At 35.8% G+C, this 16,152-nt stretch overlaps 2 protein-coding genes across 2 annotated transcripts; both read left to right on the plus strand.

Moving 5' to 3' along the window:
- The first annotated feature begins 8,333 nt into the window (after window positions 1-8,333).
- LOC139882488 (uncharacterized) lies at window positions 8,334-14,402 on the plus strand. The gene is made up of 6 exons (XM_071866801.1): window positions 8,334-8,504; window positions 9,671-9,763; window positions 10,325-10,414; window positions 11,008-11,157; window positions 11,637-13,234; window positions 13,502-14,402. Exons 1-6 carry the CDS (start codon window positions 8,334-8,336, stop codon window positions 14,400-14,402), a joined length of 3,003 nt encoding a protein of 1,000 aa, XP_071722902.1.
- A 749-nt stretch (window positions 14,403-15,151) lies between these two features.
- LOC139882489 (S-protein homolog 20-like) lies at window positions 15,152-15,601 on the plus strand. The gene has a single exon (XM_071866802.1). It carries the CDS (start codon window positions 15,152-15,154, stop codon window positions 15,599-15,601), a length of 450 nt encoding a protein of 149 aa, XP_071722903.1.
- Window positions 15,602-16,152: the final 551 nt, after the last annotated feature.

The raw sequence follows: 16,152 nt of genomic DNA on the forward strand, positions 1-16,152 counted from the left end.
CGAAGCCGCCACGTTCTCAGCAGCATATGGGGCTGAGCTCGAAGGAGTGACTGCAGCCGGCTTCTTGGCAATCTCTTTCTTCTTTCCGACGCTTTTACTTTATGGCTCGGGGGCAAGCCCGAGTGGGAGGAAAGAGTTTCAGTACCCTTGTTGTTTTTGCTAGAGACTTTAGAAGACATCTTGAATATATTTGATGGATTGGTTGAAGGAAGACTTCGAAGTTAAGGAAAGAACCCGGAAAGTTCGGTTAAAAAGTTTGAACAAGTAGAGTCTCTCGGTCTCTTGCTTGCTTATCGGGTTGTATCTCTTTAAAGGAAGTTAAGCTCTCTCGATTTCTCTAAAAGTGAGAAAGTGAGAAAAATGGGCACTATTTATAGGGAGGTCGAAAAGCATGATGAAATAACTTGTACACAAAGTGGAAGATGGAGAGACTCAATAGCCATTATTACACTATCGGTTCACGTGCCTGAGTCGACCCGCAACCAGTCGGTTTGCCTTCCCCAATCACAAGGCACGACCCGCCCCGCTTCCATCCGGCCGGTCCATTTCCCCTATTCGGATCAGTTGGGCTCAATTCGCTTCGTCCCAGATCACGTTAATCCATGCTTCCTCCCCTCAAATTCGATCAATTTGCCACTCTCCGGACTGATACAAGACGAGACCAGCCCGACATAACACCGATCTTCATCGGCCTGGCTCTAAATCGAATCATAACAGACATCTCCAGATTTATCAAAGAACTTCATGAAAGTGTTCATGACACTAAGCCCACGCTACGAAGGCCGTATGCCATGACGAGCTAAAAGCTTAGAGCATGCCGAGCACTTCTATAGTGGCGCCAACTATCTAGGCCCCGATCGGATTAAACCATTTCGAAAGGCCATGTAAAAACTCGTTTTTTATACGAAGATGACTCTTCGTACAAGAAAGGGGGCAAATGATAGGGAAAGGGCTTTCGGAAAGACTGAGCCCGAGAGTGAGTCCTACTGACCAACATGGAGAGGCTTGCTCAAGGATAGAACTGACCTGCCTGGTCCGTTCCGAGACCCTTAAGACAGAGACCGATAGAGAGATCCCTTTCGGCATGGGTCTATCGGTCTCCCTCTCCTGACAGTCACGACTCACACTCAAGGGCAAAATGGTCACTTCCGGATAAACCTAGTGACTCCCTATAAATAGTCCTTGAGATGACACTTGTCAAGGGAATCATCTAATTGTCCGCAATCCTAGCTCACTAGCTTGGTTCCGTACACACTCTCTTTATCACTAGAGACATCACAAACACGAGTACACACATTCGACACATCTCGGCTCCGAGACTAGTATCCACGCCTAGAGCCTAGCCTAGCTACCGGTTTCTAGGTGAGCCTTGCTGGCCCGGGTAGGCCGTAGACGCTCAACCATCTTTTTCAGGATCCTTCTTTCTTGGATCAAAGATAACTACAACCATACAAAAAATGTATTTCCACTCTTCTACACTATCCATCCGTGGACGAAACAATCCGCGACCATCACCATGACTCCATTTTGTTCTTGTCATGGATATTATAGCGAGTATCTGCTAACAATTTTTTTCCCCAAAAAACCAAAATAATAATAATAATAATAATAATTCAAACTTCTGACATGTGGGTATACTATATTAATATTAGCATGTCATTTTAGACCATAAACTATTATAAGCCCATTAAGGTAGCCCATGTAAACATGGGCCGAACTTATAAAACCAAGTTTTGATTCATTGATATCATAATCATAGGAGATCATTACATAAAATCAAATCATACTGTAATTATTACATTCTCCACCTTCTTTTTCTTTTATTCATAAATCACAAATATTATTGATCGCAGCAACAGTATTGCTCCAATGGTGGATAACATTTCCCTCCTTTGAACCCAACTCGACGGCAAAATCCGTTACAATCTGGTTGATCTTCACATTTCGATTGACATATTGGCGCTGCTTCACCTGCGTATATATTAACAATCCATACTTTTTAATTAAAAGTGACAAAAAATAAATAGAGTGTACGAATTGAGACAGAACGTGTTCTAGACACAAAACAAACACATCTTATATACTAATTTTTTTTATAAAAAACATAACATTGATTTGTAATTAAAAACTCTTGAAGGAATTAAAAAATAAAATAAAAAATCAATGTACCAAGAGAGGAGGAAAAACTGATAGCTATGACTGAGACAATCAAGAGCTTGAAAATGAGAAAGCGATAAGCAATTGCCATTTTTTTTTTAAACCTATTTTACTTTTGAATATTCTTTCATATGTGTGCAAGCATGTATTTATATACTGAAAGAACGAAAAAAAATTATATTTCTTTTACAGAAAAAAATGAATTAATATTAAAGAAATTACTTTCATAAAAGTTGGTGATTTGACCCAATTTTAATGGATCATGTTCCGTTTTTTTTTCTCCATATATTAACTATCTATTATTTATTTATTTAGTTTATCTTCTGTTGACTGGCTACTAGATTTTAGTCACAAAATCTTTAGTTGCCTGTTTTTTCATATATATTCCTTTTCTTCCGTGACCATATCCATTGTTTTTGGAATAATTACACGCTGACCCCTTAAATAAACATCAAACTAAATATACCAGTCCCTGAACTAATTAACATCATATTTAGCCAGCTAAACTATAATCCTTCTAATATTTGGATCCAGTTTAGTGTGGCTGACCGCTGACGTATCACTAACGGCTCCGTTAACTACCCGTTTTCAAGTATTCAGCCAGAGCTTTGCTGAGGCGGAATAAATCAATCGGAACAACGTCAGAAGGTTACGTATCTTATGTAAGTGATTATGTGTCATATCTTAACGTTCCGTATATAATTGAAATATGTGATACGAAGGAAATCTCTATTGTGTTTAACATCAAGATATTGTGAGAATAAAATAAAAATAAAACATCTTTACGTAAGAATTGAAACTTCTTTTTATATACTACCCTTTCATCTCTCGATACATATTTTTTAAAATATTAACACATAAAATAAAATAAAAATATAATATAATATATCTTTTTTATAATACAATAATTCACCTAAAATCCGTTCCGTCAGAAATCGAACTCATGATTTCATAGAAAATGTAACGTCTTAATCATTAGACACGTTCATAAGAATAATTTTTTTGAGACAAAATAATTTCTTTTAAAAAACCATAATTAAAGCATTTTTTCCTATAAAATATTATGGATTCTATTTTTGAAGTAACAGAATTTGAGATAGATTGTATTAAGGTTCAAGGGAAAAAAAAACATGCATTACGGTGGGAACGGAACGGAATAATACTTCACGTACTATACATGTAACATGTAGCAACAATGCGAATTTGGATTGTTTAATGAATACGAACAACTTTTCGGAAAAAGATAAAATAAAAAATGAATACAAACAAACGATGAAATTCTCAAGGAATTGACTTTTTATTAGATGATCGACACTTCCTTAAATTTTCTCTTCTTTTCAAGTAACCTAACTTAATAACTCTCTGTCTCTATGATACTCATTTCAAAGAAATTTGCTTTCTCGATACTCTCATTTACTATCCCTCCATTAATATTTCTCAACTCCTAGCTACCCACCACACTAGCTACAACATATAATTTCACTTATAAATACAAACATGCAAAACCACAAACCCTAATTATATGCTCATCTCTATACAACAATCAATAACTGAAAAAAAGAACGATGGCTATGTCGTGGATGTTTTTTGTGCTTATAGTTGTTTTGATTGTTCATTATAATGCAAATGCTCGTTTGTTGCCAAATGATAATAGTCCTCATGTTACCAAGGAGCGAGAATTAAAGGGTCAGAATGGTCAAACAACTTTGCATGCAGATGTTCCTAAGGCCGAGTCTCCAACGGCGGCGGTCGGTGATCAGAAGAATTTTGTCTACGGTGGCGTTGGAGGGTTTGGCGGTGTGGGTGGCTACGCTGGCGCCGTGGGGGGAATTCCGTTGGTTGGAGGACTTGGTGGAATCGGTAAGTATGGTGGGATAGGAGGTGTTGGCGGAATTGGCGGTGGAGTTGGCGGTCTTGGTGGTGGTGCTGGTGGTCTTGGCGGTCTTGGTGGTGGCGGGTTGCCTGGAGTACCTTCTGGTCTTGGTGGTCTTGGCGGGTTGCCCGGTGTACCTACTGGTGGTCTTGGTGGGTTGCCGGGTGTACCTGGTGGTCTCGGTGGCCTTGGCGGTGGTACTGGCGGTCTTGGTGGCGGTGCTGGCGGTGGCTTTCACCCAATATGCAATACTGATCACCCTAAATCGACTACTCCTTGATGAATTACTATTGGATAATTTACTTGGTTTCGGTAATGTTTAGTTATCCATAATTAATTTATAGTTAAGTTCTTAATCAGTAGCAACTTAATTTTAGTCACAACTAGCTCTACTCTCTTGGTAGAGTAACGTAGTATCATGTTGGTGTTAATTTATAATGTTTGTCGTATGTTGTCGTTCGTACAGCAGGTTGTTAATTAGTTGTACTTCCTTTCTTTCCGTTTTGTCAATTGTATTTGTACTTCTCTCTTTTATGTTTCTGCTTTCGTAAGTATTGTTTTTCTATAGGATGCAACCACTAAAAATCCTAATATGAAAATATATTAATTCATCCCTAACCAGATTAGTTAACTATTATTTTAATTAGAAATTCCTTTCATTCTAAATTACTCTTAAATCTTAATTATTTATTTTCCTTTATTTTAAATTAACTGGATTATCTCTCATGACTCATCCCATTTTTTTAGCTATTATAAATAACAAACTTACAATACTTATTCAACATGCCTAACTAAATTATCATTGTTTCGGTTCTGAATATTTAAGAAAAAAATTGTTCTTCCTACCCAGAAAATCATAACCATACACCAATACTACTCAGCTATCGAATATCATGATCAAAGACTGTACTGTTAAAAGTATTATGATCTTTCTTGATAAAAAATCTCTTGATTTCATAACAAGAGAAAAAAAAAATCCAGGAAACAAAAATCATTCTTAACTTTCTACTTTTCACAAGTGTGGGTTAATTTATTCATTTTTCCACATACATCAATAGGTTTTCTGGGTTTTTTGGGCGAGAATTAAGAACAAAAATGGTTAGTTTTGTTTAAACATAAATGAGAGCTAAAAAAATGGGAGGTGAGATAGTAAAGTAAATTTAAAATAGAAAAAAAAAATACGGAAGATGTTTTTAATAAAAATAGATTATATAGTTGACTAAGATGGTTAGAGGTGGGTTAGTTTTTTAAATTATTTCTATATTAGAATTCTTAATGGTGCAAATCTATAAAAATAAATCTTGTTTTTTTTTATAAAGAATGACATATTATTATTATTAATTTAATTTGTGACCAAGTACTCTAAGTACGTCAATCTCCAATAGATATAATTTTTAGTCCTTCAGATTAGGTAAAAGTTATTGATATAATCGATAATATTTTCCGCAATTCAACTATATATACCGGGGTGAGTAATTAAAATGTGCATGGAAATGTCGCATACATGCATCCGACGTCTCAAGGCGATAAAGATGACGAACAAGAACATCACATGATGAAAGCATAAAACCCGTAAAATAAACTAACATCTCTTTCTCTTGTTTTTATCTAAAGCTAGATTCCAGCTTCGTAGATATTGTTAATAATAAGATTATAAGAAATTCTTGAGCTTTACTTTACGTATGATCTGACAAAATCGAGGTAAAAAAATGTTGAATCGGATTTGAATTAGCTATATCTCCAAAAGGTGATCTAATTTAACTCATATACTGTCTCCATCCTTATTAAGTGTGGCTTTACATATCAGTCAAGATTGCAATATTAGAATTAGGGGCCGTTTGTATTTACTTTTCGAATCTACTTTTGCTTTTATTAGAGGGATAGATGCGTTTTGACCCGTTTGGATGCTAGAAAAATCACCCACTTTTGTGTAAAGCCCATAATCAAAACGGGGATTTTGAGAAGTTAGTAGGAGGTACTTCCAAAAGTTGGCTTTTACGCGAAGGAGTTTTTTAAACGCAATATAAAATAATAGACAGAAATATCCTTTGTTTTTTAAGAGTTGAGTCCATTTTACCCTTCCATGTCATAACCTTCACGTTTCACGCCATAATGAAAATATAAAGATAAAAACGTGATTTTTGCGCTCTCCCTCTCGGAGATGGCAAAATGGGTCAATCCATTGATTCGAATCATTTACGAAAATAACAGTTTTAATTTTTGAAAATGTGACCTAGATCATTTCAATCCAATTCATTATATAAGATTGAACTAAATCAATTTACTAAATTATTAATTGACCCATGAATTTGACCATTTTATTCAATAAAAAAACTAAAAAGAAAAAATTAAAAAAATATATTACATTATAGGAACATAAAAAAATTATTATAATATATTTTTTTATAAATTAAAAAGAGATGTGAATGCTTTAAATCATAAAGATTTACCAATTGAAAAGAAATGTGAATGTCTAAGTTATGAATTTTTCATCAATTTTAAAGAGAAGTGAGTTATCTATGATCGAATTTAAATAATAATTTCAAATAACTTATCATTTTTTATTAAACTTAAAAATAGATTTTTACTATTTATTCGATTTCAAGAATAAATTATTGAACAAATTTGATTATTAATTTTACTTAATATTTAATTATTTTGCATATTAAACTTTTCGAATAATAATTATTATTTTAAATTTATATTTAATAGAAATATATTTTAATATTGATAAATTTGAGAAAAAATTAAAATATAAATAAAAACCCATCAGATAATCTATTAATCCATTAAAATTGGATTCAAATTTGATGATTCATTAACATTTGATCTAATCTAAATTAAAATCATTAATATACAAATCCACGATAGATTGGTCAGAGATCGACCCATCCACCCAATTGCCATCTCTTACTCTCTAGAAATCGGAACTCCGAAACATCGATTTCTTTTTAGAACTAGAGCTCGATAGCTCACCAATTCTTCAAAGAGAATCTCTCTTCGAATTTTCCAGGTATGGAATATCCTTCACTGTTATTTGCTAGATTTGTCTATCCTTTTCTGAATTCTAACAGATTGAAAATTAGGTTTTTTTTGGTCATTGGATTTGTTGCGAAATTGTGCCATGTCAAGGAGTTAGATCCTTCTAATAGCAACCAATCGATGAGCTATGATATCTGAACTGATCATTTGAAACATCAAATATTGATTCAATTTGCAGATCATCTCAGTTTTCCATCGGCAGAATGCTTCAATTATGTTCTCAATGTTTTGAACGGTGATTCAGCTGATGAGAAAATTTGAAATTCAAAAACCAATTGCCGACCAGGATAGGTACACTAATTTTCTTTCAATATATTTCTTTTCATATAATTCATTTTTCTTGTATATTTTCCTTTTACGAATTTTTTTATGAAATCTTGTGTTTGGTATTTGGGTTTCACTCGCTGCTGTATGTTTTGCACTAATGGATTTGTTGTATCACTTGATTTTCTTTTATATGCTGCTAATATTAGAATCTATCTGTACTGTTATTGGTCTATGTGAGCTCTTTTGTCACTCCTTTCATTGCTCAATGCTATCTATTATATTTGCTAATATTGTTTTGGGGTTAGCTGCCCAGCCTGCATAGCGTTGTATGTAATGTACGACTTATATACTGCTGCTTTGTTCCTTCGCAAACGAGGTATGATGCTATGTTTGTATGGATGATGAGGATACGGCGCTACATGTTCTGAAAAATTGTTGTTGGGCTAAGCGAGTTTGGTATGCTGTTGGTTTGCCTATGATTGCAGACAGTAATGCTTTAACAGTTGAGAGCTGGACTGATGAGATTTTAGGCTTGACAGATGATGTTCTTATTGTGCGAGCTTGTGTTTCCCTTATGGAGATATGGAAAAATCGAAATCTGTGTTATTTTGAAGGGAAATGTGCAGCTGTGATGCCAATAGTGTTTAAAGTGCATGCTATCTGTCAGCAGGCTGCTTTTTCTGAGTACTTAAGGAGTGTGACGAGCTTAAGCAGGGATGCTAGGTGGATTCCGCAAGGCGGGGGAGCAAAGAAAGGTTAATTGTGATGCAAGCTTTTGTAGTAGAGATACTTTCTCCTGACTTGGCACTGTTTGTAGAGATTCCAGGGGCAAAATATTTTGGGCCTGTTCGATTGGTGATATTTATTTTTCAGGATGCCTTTCAAGCGGAGGCAGTGTGTGTTTTGGAAGGTTTGCGAGCAGCTCATGGACAGGGAGAGTTAAACATAATTGTGGAGTCGGATTCTTTGTTGGTCATCAATGAGATGGCCGAGGATGGCTCGAGCTTTCATTAATGAAATAAAAAGTTTAGCAGGTAGCTTTGCTAAGTGTGAGTTTCGCCATGTTAGGAGACCTGGTAAAGGTGTGGCTTATGAGCTTGCTCATTTCCAGTGTTTCTCTGGCAGCTCTTTTTTTCCATGTAATACGATACTCGATGTAGCTTTGGTGGGTATTATATATGAATGAAGATGAATGTTTAGTTTAAAAAAAAAAGCAAATATTTCACATGTCAAAGAATAAGTGAATGAATAAATAAATAGCGTAACACTGTTTTCTTTTTATGAGAATTAACAATCTTATTTAAAAATTAATTATTAAAATTGAAGTTTTAAATATAATGATTAAGGATAGTATTATAATTTGAACTATTTATCTACTTTTAAAAGTAATCTAACCAAACATATAATTGTGTATAAGTACTTATAAAATATAGTTTACCAAATACCATATCTGTTCTTTCATGCAAAGTCACTTTTCAAATGTTTTGAATGAAATTTACTTTTATCTAAAATCACCAAAAGGAAATCCAAACTCACCCTTAGCCATCTCCAAAAGATGATCTAATTTGTGTCGATGGGGGGCCAAAAGTATACTTTGGGCTTAGGCCTATTGGAAAATGAAAAGGCCCATTAGAAAATGACTCATGAAAGGCAAATTTAACACTTTCAATGGGCTATAACGAATTATTTTAGCCTTTGTTTTAGGCGGGAATCGAAAACTAGAACACGAATAATCTCCTACACCAAATTCAAACTGTGACTGTAACAACGAATTGCAGAAGCTTATCGACGCCATCAAACTAAGTGAGAGAGAGAGAGAGAAGCCGTTGAGATATGGATAGAGAAATCTCAAATAAGGAAATGCAGAAGCTACTCGACGCCATCAAATCTTCAGATGTAAGCTTTCGTTGCCGTTTTCATTAGTTTGTTTCGTTTTTCTTTGTTCATTAAACTATTTTGGTCAAGTACGTTTGATTTCTATTCTCGAAAAGCGACAAGTAATTAGGGATGGGGGCAGTATTAAAGATTCTCGAAATTCCAAAATGAAACTGGTAGATTCGTCAAAGACGTCCTAATTCGTTGATTGGATCAAGTGGTCACTGTATCCCTAGAGACTAATTCGCTTCTGCAGTTTCTAATTCTTGCTTTTTTCATCGTAGAGACAATGAAGAAAGAAATTTTTTCGCACTAGAAGCAATGAATTAAATTTGTTTGTTTTTGATAAGGAGCTTCCCGTGAAGTCATTTGAATTGCATTATGGTTTAGATTTTTTTTCCTCCCAAACAAAAGTCGTGACAATTAATAATCTGACTTTTGATTTTTTTTTGACAGGTGGTGGAGAGCCGAGTCCAGCTGCTTATTAAAGTTGGAGATTTAGATTTATCTGAGAAATCTGATGTTCTTTCACTCATTCAGTGCCTAAAAGTATCTTGCCTGTGTTTTTGTTTTTAGTTTTTTCTTAGTCAAGCAATTATCTGTATGCCCAATTCATTTTGCAATTCAACCTGTGCTGTTGTGAAATATTCAGTTAGTGCGCTGCTAGTTAATACATAGGTATATCATCATGCCTCAATGGAATTATTCTTTTGTTTCTTCAATTGACATTAACAGCCTTTTCATTTTGTCTAATTGTTTGTTGTGAAAATGATCATTGGGTCAAGCAACTTTGCAAATAACCCACGTGGTTAGTCACTACCCAATCACCGATCTTAATAACTTGCACTTGCAGACCTCTTTGTGACATCCATAAAAAGTCTGTTACCTTAACCTTAACTAGATTTTTTGGGAAGACTTCACTTGCTTAGATATAGATCAGTGCATGTTGAACCAGACTATTCTGCATGTGGTCGAAAAATATCTGGAGTCTCACTTTTCCCAATGTTTAGTACCAATTCTTGAGCTTGGAACAAAGGTAAGTACACTGACATCTATTATTCAATATTTGTTCTTCAAAGCGCTTTATTTTAATTTACGGAGCTATGTTAGGCAAGTATATGGTGTGGAAAGCATCTCAAGATGACTGTAATGTCAACAGAGGAATCGCAAGAAGAGGAGCAACCCAACCTCTTCTTCCAGGTAGATTTAAGCTCCAGCCTCTCTTGATCTACTGCATTTCTGTTACATTGTACATTTGTCTCCCATGTTTATATTGTATGGTCTATCAGTGGTTCAAACTAGTTTCAACTCCTGAAATAAAAGTATAAATGCCACACAATTGACTAATTTATTTTTCATATGGTTTGTGCCATTTCTTCACTTTAATCTGAGAAGTGAGAGTGGTCAATGTAGGGTCTCTTTCATCTGTAGATCACTGTCAATATAACTAGGAAATTGGAAAAACATGCAATGCCAACATTTTATACGCAATATGGTTTGCATTTCACTTGAAGTATATAAAATGGTATAATGGGGACAAGTTACATAAATAGGGTGTACTAAGAAGTACTAATACTTGAGTGCTTGTTCAAGTATCTTGCTTCAACCATATAATTGTTTCCTTGCCATGAAGACCTGCTTTTTCATTATCGTTGGTCTTGCTATTCTCTTCAATAATTAAGCCTCAACGTACTTTCCCCATTGTGTTTTGCAATTCCTGCTATGTTTAACTATGCTGAATTCTAGTTATGCTTTCTCATATTATACTGACACATGGAGCCCCAATTCTGCAGTTACTTTTGGAATATTTTGGCTTCTGCAAGGCTTGTTTTTCAGCTCTTACAAGTTACCCTCTTTCCTCTGATGAGGCAACAGTAACTATTGTCGAGAAATTTCTGTCAGAGCAGCTGAATTTAACCCGGAAAGCAATTTCAGAGAGTAAGGTAAGTAGCTATTTCTATCCCGATTGTCGGAATATTTATTCTGTGCTGCTCTGCTTACTAAATATTTGGTTTCATCCACCACATACATTCGTCAAGTGAGGTACAAAAGTGATGAAGAAATGGCTTGGTTGATTCTGGAGGATGTCTATTGTTTTCCATAATAGGGTTGCTTATTTTTGTATTAGTTAGAGAACTTGGTTCCAGCTCTATATCTTGAGCAAAAGGTTCTTTTCCCCGAACCCCATCTAATTTAGGGTTGTGCATATTCGTTTGTTTAAAGGTTCTGACTACTGAGTGATTGCAATGGCTAATGCTTGTTTTTCCTGTCAGTTTCTTAGTGCTGTGAAATCATGTTTTTATCTATAGCCAACAAAACTCTTTTGGTTGAAGAAACCATTTCTCGTTCAGAATCGACACTCCTCACGTGATAGGAATTAGGTTCTGTTGTTAACAGGATTTCTCTGTTTTATTTCAAGCAGAGAATAAATTCATCTGGCCCAGAAGTTATCAAGTGTGCACAGTCGGTTATCGAGTCTGTGACACATTTATGTGAAGTATATTCACAAGCTGTCAAATGGGAATTTTCTGATGCCACAGCTGAGACAAATAAAAGTGCCATAGTCTTGAAAGAGACGACTATTTTGAATAATGCAGCAAAAGTAACAAAATGTGCCATAGAAAGACTTTGTGAGATAGGAATCCTTGCAGCCAGTGATGGTGGGAGTCTGGTAACAATTCTTAATGTCTCTTGGAAAGGTGTAGTAGTATTGCTTCAGCTTTGCAAGGGTGCATTAGCAGAAAGGGTGAATATAAGTGCTATTGTTATGAGTCTAGTTTCACTAGTCAACCAGTCTCTCAAATGCGCAGCTGAAGCTTGGTCTATGCTGAAGGAGTCCATTTCTGTGGCAGAAGCAAGAAAAACGTTTCTTCCAGTTAAATTTTACCTCATGAATGCAGCCAAAATATGTTCCATGTATCCTTGCGAAGTGTATCCAGTTTACAAGGAAATATCAGGCTGTGTTCTGATGATTTTGACATTGATAATATCAATGTGTCAGGTTAAACATTTGCAAGTTGCCAGCGAGTTATCGATGGACCTTTTGGAGAAAACATGTTTGGATTTGATTACTTCTTTCTATAATTCTTCTCAGCGGAAGGAAGAGCTCAAAATCGATGTGCTAGAGTGGTTATTCGGCGATGGGTGTCATGCAACTTCGATCCAAGCAGAAACAAGCAGTAATTTTTTGACTGCTTCAATGGTTGAGATAGTTTCGGTAAGCAATGAAACTATGCCAGCAGCACAATTGTACTTGCTTGGTCGGGTGTCTTTATTTCTTAGTTTTATGAGATATTCCCTTGGTGTTGAAGAAGATGTAAAAATTTTGATCGCTCGAAAGCTTGGTTGGTTTTTGGATATATTAATTAATGAAGATGTATATTCCTCTGTCCTTACTCTGCAAATTCCTCAGACATATGGTTCTGGCAAAAATATGGAGTTAATTTGCGAGCCCATATTTCAAGCCATCTTACATGCCCTGAAAACCTTCATGGTTGTGGTATCTTCAGGCATTGTCTGGGCAGAAGTGGAAACTTTCCTTCTTCAGAATTTCTTCCATCCCCACTTTATGAGCTGGGAGATCATACTGGAACTTTGGTGCTTTTTAGTGCAGTATGCTGAGGAAGATTTGGTGCATGATATGATTGTTAAATTCTGTGAGTTAATGAAGTCTGTTGCTTCTCCAGAGTCGGTTCTCATTCCTTGCTCAGCTCTCAGGAAACTAGCAAGATCAATTTGTTTGATTCTTACCAGTTGTATCCCAACTATAGTAGATTGGGTTTATAATTCTTTAACTCGAGATAACAAATCTCAGTCATCATCTATTGTGTACGTGGCTTTAGTGTTGGAAGGCTTTCCTCTGAATTTATTGTCAGATAATTTGAAAAGTACCGTTAGACAGAAAACCATCACTGATTATTATGGCTTCATAGAAAGCTTCAAAGAGAAAATGTCAGATGCTTCCGTTTCAGGCGTATTTGGGCTTCCTGTCTTCGCTCTATCTTCCTCTTTACAGTCGGGGTAAGTTTTCATTAATTTCTTTACATTTAAAATGCATGATATTTTAGTTGAGACAAAATCAGCAATCTGAGATCTCATAATTTCGCTGAAAGAAACTTCTGCTTCCCTGTGGTCCCCATGTTTACTTCTGAGTTGGTATTTGAAAATTTCCTTGCCTAACATGTTTATTATCATTTCAACCACAGTTTTTCAAATATTTCTCGTCTCTTGAAACAGCTCATAATTTCTCATACATAACCGATTGAATGGGGTTTTATGTGTTTTTAGTCAGGTCAGCATATCTGATGTAGACATGAAGACTCTAAAACTTTTGATTGCTATTAGTCAGAAGTACAAAAGTGCCATGGACAAGCAGATGAAGGCTCATTGCTCTAAGCTTCTAAGTGAAACATTCGGCATCATCTCAAATTTGAAACATCTTTATTCGTCTGATGAGATGGAGGGAGTCATTTTGGAGATTCGGAACCTATTTATTTTAGGGCCTGAAGCTTCAGAAACTGAGTTATCTGAGTGCAAACCAGAATTGGCTGTTTTCGTGGCAGGACTCGGCCACATATCTATGTCAGAAGGAGACGACTGTGAAAAGAGCACCAATGTTTGTGATTTATATCATTCTCTTTTGAGAGAGCATCATTGGGCATTGGTTCATCTGGCAATAGCAGCTTTTGGGTATTTCGCTGCACACACAGATTGCAATCAGCTATGGAAATTCGTGCCACAGAACGCCGCTCTTTCGTATGATATCGAGACTGGGAAAGAAGCAGACGAGGCACAATTCATGTCTGAGTTGAAGGTTCTTCTCGAGAAAGAAATGGCTCTACTTACTGTTACTCCAACCAGTGACCAACTTGGCTTGCTTGTAAAGGAAGGCACGCTTCTGAAAGAAATAGTCCAAAAGAATTTGGAGTCTATAAAGCGAAAGAGGGTCGAAGTTACTTGTAAGAGGATGGATATTGAGAAACCGATGAAGAGGAGGAAGCTTCCAGATGAAATAAGCAAGGGAATGGAGTTGTTGCAAAGTGGTTTGAAGATGATTGGCAATGGCCTTTCGCAGTGGGAATCGGATTGCGTTGACTTTCCTCAACTCCAGGAGTTCTCGGCTAAATTCTCTTGCCTTGACAATACAATTTCTCAATTGGTAGGCCTCACAGATGCTGGTCAAGGTTAAATAAATACTATGTAGTAGGTGATTGTAGAACAATAGGTTTGCCTTATAGGTGGCCACTTTCCATGGAAATGGAATTGTCGCCCTTGTGGTAGAGTTTTCATAACTATATCTAAAATGGAAATAATTATATTTGGATATTGTTATCGTGGTATTTTTCTGAAGTATATCGTTAACTTGTTGGATAGTACCATCCGAGTATAAACTCATAAATCGGCCCCTACCATTTGCATATTCCGCTTCAAAAGACCCTACCGTTATCTTTCAATCATCGTCAACTGTAATGTTTGATTGGTTAGTTATGCTGTGTGGTAATTGATTTAACGGCATGATGGAAAAATTAAACGTTACGGTTAATGTTGATTGTAAGATAATGGTAGGGTCTTTTGAGGCGGAATATGTGAACGTCGGGGTGCAATTCATGCTTTTACCCATCCCCAAACGGCCAAACAGAACCATGGCAAGTTGGCATTATTAACTTGTGGCCATTGGTCTTGTGAAAAAAGGAAAAAGAAAAACTCGTGCTCTTTCGTTAATTTAACTGAACAGTAAAGAGTTGAGCGTCTTCGAGTTTAGAAGTCCAATACTTTCCTATATAAAGAACAACAAAGATCGACTCTCTTTTGTTGGAAAATAAAATCAGGTACGTAGTAGGTAGCTTTGTGAACCTTGCTACTCGCTTGTCAAATTACATTTCTGAAAGCAAAATAAGCAACTAATTACGTTTTACTATTCCACTACCCAAAGAAAAGATGGCTTGCAGAGGAGTTAACATGAAGAATTTCTCCAAAACCCTAATGATAATTCTCAGCCTTCGTTTCATCATCTTCCTTTCCTCGACTCTCCGGGAAGAGCACTTCTCGGAGATAGAATACGAGGTTCGAGTGATCAATGGATTCACTAACAATTCCTCCTTGCCTCTGGTGATCTGGTGCATATCACAAGACATGGATCTCGGCGGGAGAGCTCTCCAAGAACGCGACGATTACAGTTGGAATCTCAAAGCTAGCTTATGGGGACTTTATCATTACCAGTGTACGATGAAATGGGACGACAAGAGGAAAAGATTTGATGCCTTTAAGTTTCCTAGAGATTTTCATCGGTGCGGTCCTCTTAGGAAATGTTCTTGGTTGGTCAGGGAAGATGGATTTTACTTTAGCAATGATAATGTTTTCTGGAAGAAAGATTTCTCTTGGTCCTGATCAATGAATGATTTTTTTGAGATATAGTATTAACTAGTATATGTTCTATTTCTGCTTCTACGAGTTTTCATGACTTACAAACGAGGGATTGCCATGTTAGGAGAAATTAATCTATTCTCTTCATTTTAAAAAAAGTTTTTTTTTTCTTGAGACATGACCTAAAACTTTGATTATTATTATCACAAGCAAGGGTAATAATAGTACATCGCTATTCAGACGACAAACTCCGATCAATGTATCAGGACTCATGAGCAAGTCATGTTGGTCACGTAAAGACCATGTATGCATACATCGTTGCCGAACTCTCCATACTATATATGATTTCGATCAAACTTTTGATCCACTTACGTGTTCTCCACACCGACACATTATTTCATTTCCACCAACGAAACGACCTCTAAAATTAAATTTCTAAGAATTAGAATTGAAAATGTATCATAAATTATCTCTAAAATAGTCAGATACAAAATAATAATAAAAAAAACAATTAAAAAAAAACCTTGAGTTACTCGCAACCTCATTGAGATAACTAATGCCTCGAGTATATAATT

This window comes from Rutidosis leptorrhynchoides, unplaced genomic scaffold (assembly GCF_046630445.1).
Source record: "Rutidosis leptorrhynchoides isolate AG116_Rl617_1_P2 unplaced genomic scaffold, CSIRO_AGI_Rlap_v1 contig276, whole genome shotgun sequence".
NCBI classification, from domain to species: Eukaryota; Viridiplantae; Streptophyta; class Magnoliopsida; order Asterales; family Asteraceae; genus Rutidosis; species Rutidosis leptorrhynchoides.

What these genes read in the sequence shown, in the direction of transcription:
- LOC139882488 (XM_071866801.1), top strand. Translation starts at nt 8,334, where the DNA reads ATGGCTCGAGCTTTCATTAATGAAATAAAAAGTTTAGCAGGTAGCTTT. An exon ending in CGATACTCGATGTAGCTTTG is followed by an intron (nt 8,505 to 9,670) that starts GTGGGTATTATA and finishes TTTTTTTGACAG; the next exon opens with GTGGTGGAGAGCCGAGTCCA. An exon ending in CACTCATTCAGTGCCTAAAA is followed by an intron (nt 9,764 to 10,324) that starts GTATCTTGCCTG and finishes GAGCTATGTTAG; the next exon opens with GCAAGTATATGGTGTGGAAA.
- LOC139882489 (XM_071866802.1), top strand. Translation starts at nt 15,152, where the DNA reads ATGGCTTGCAGAGGAGTTAACATGAAGAATTTCTCCAAAACCCTAATG.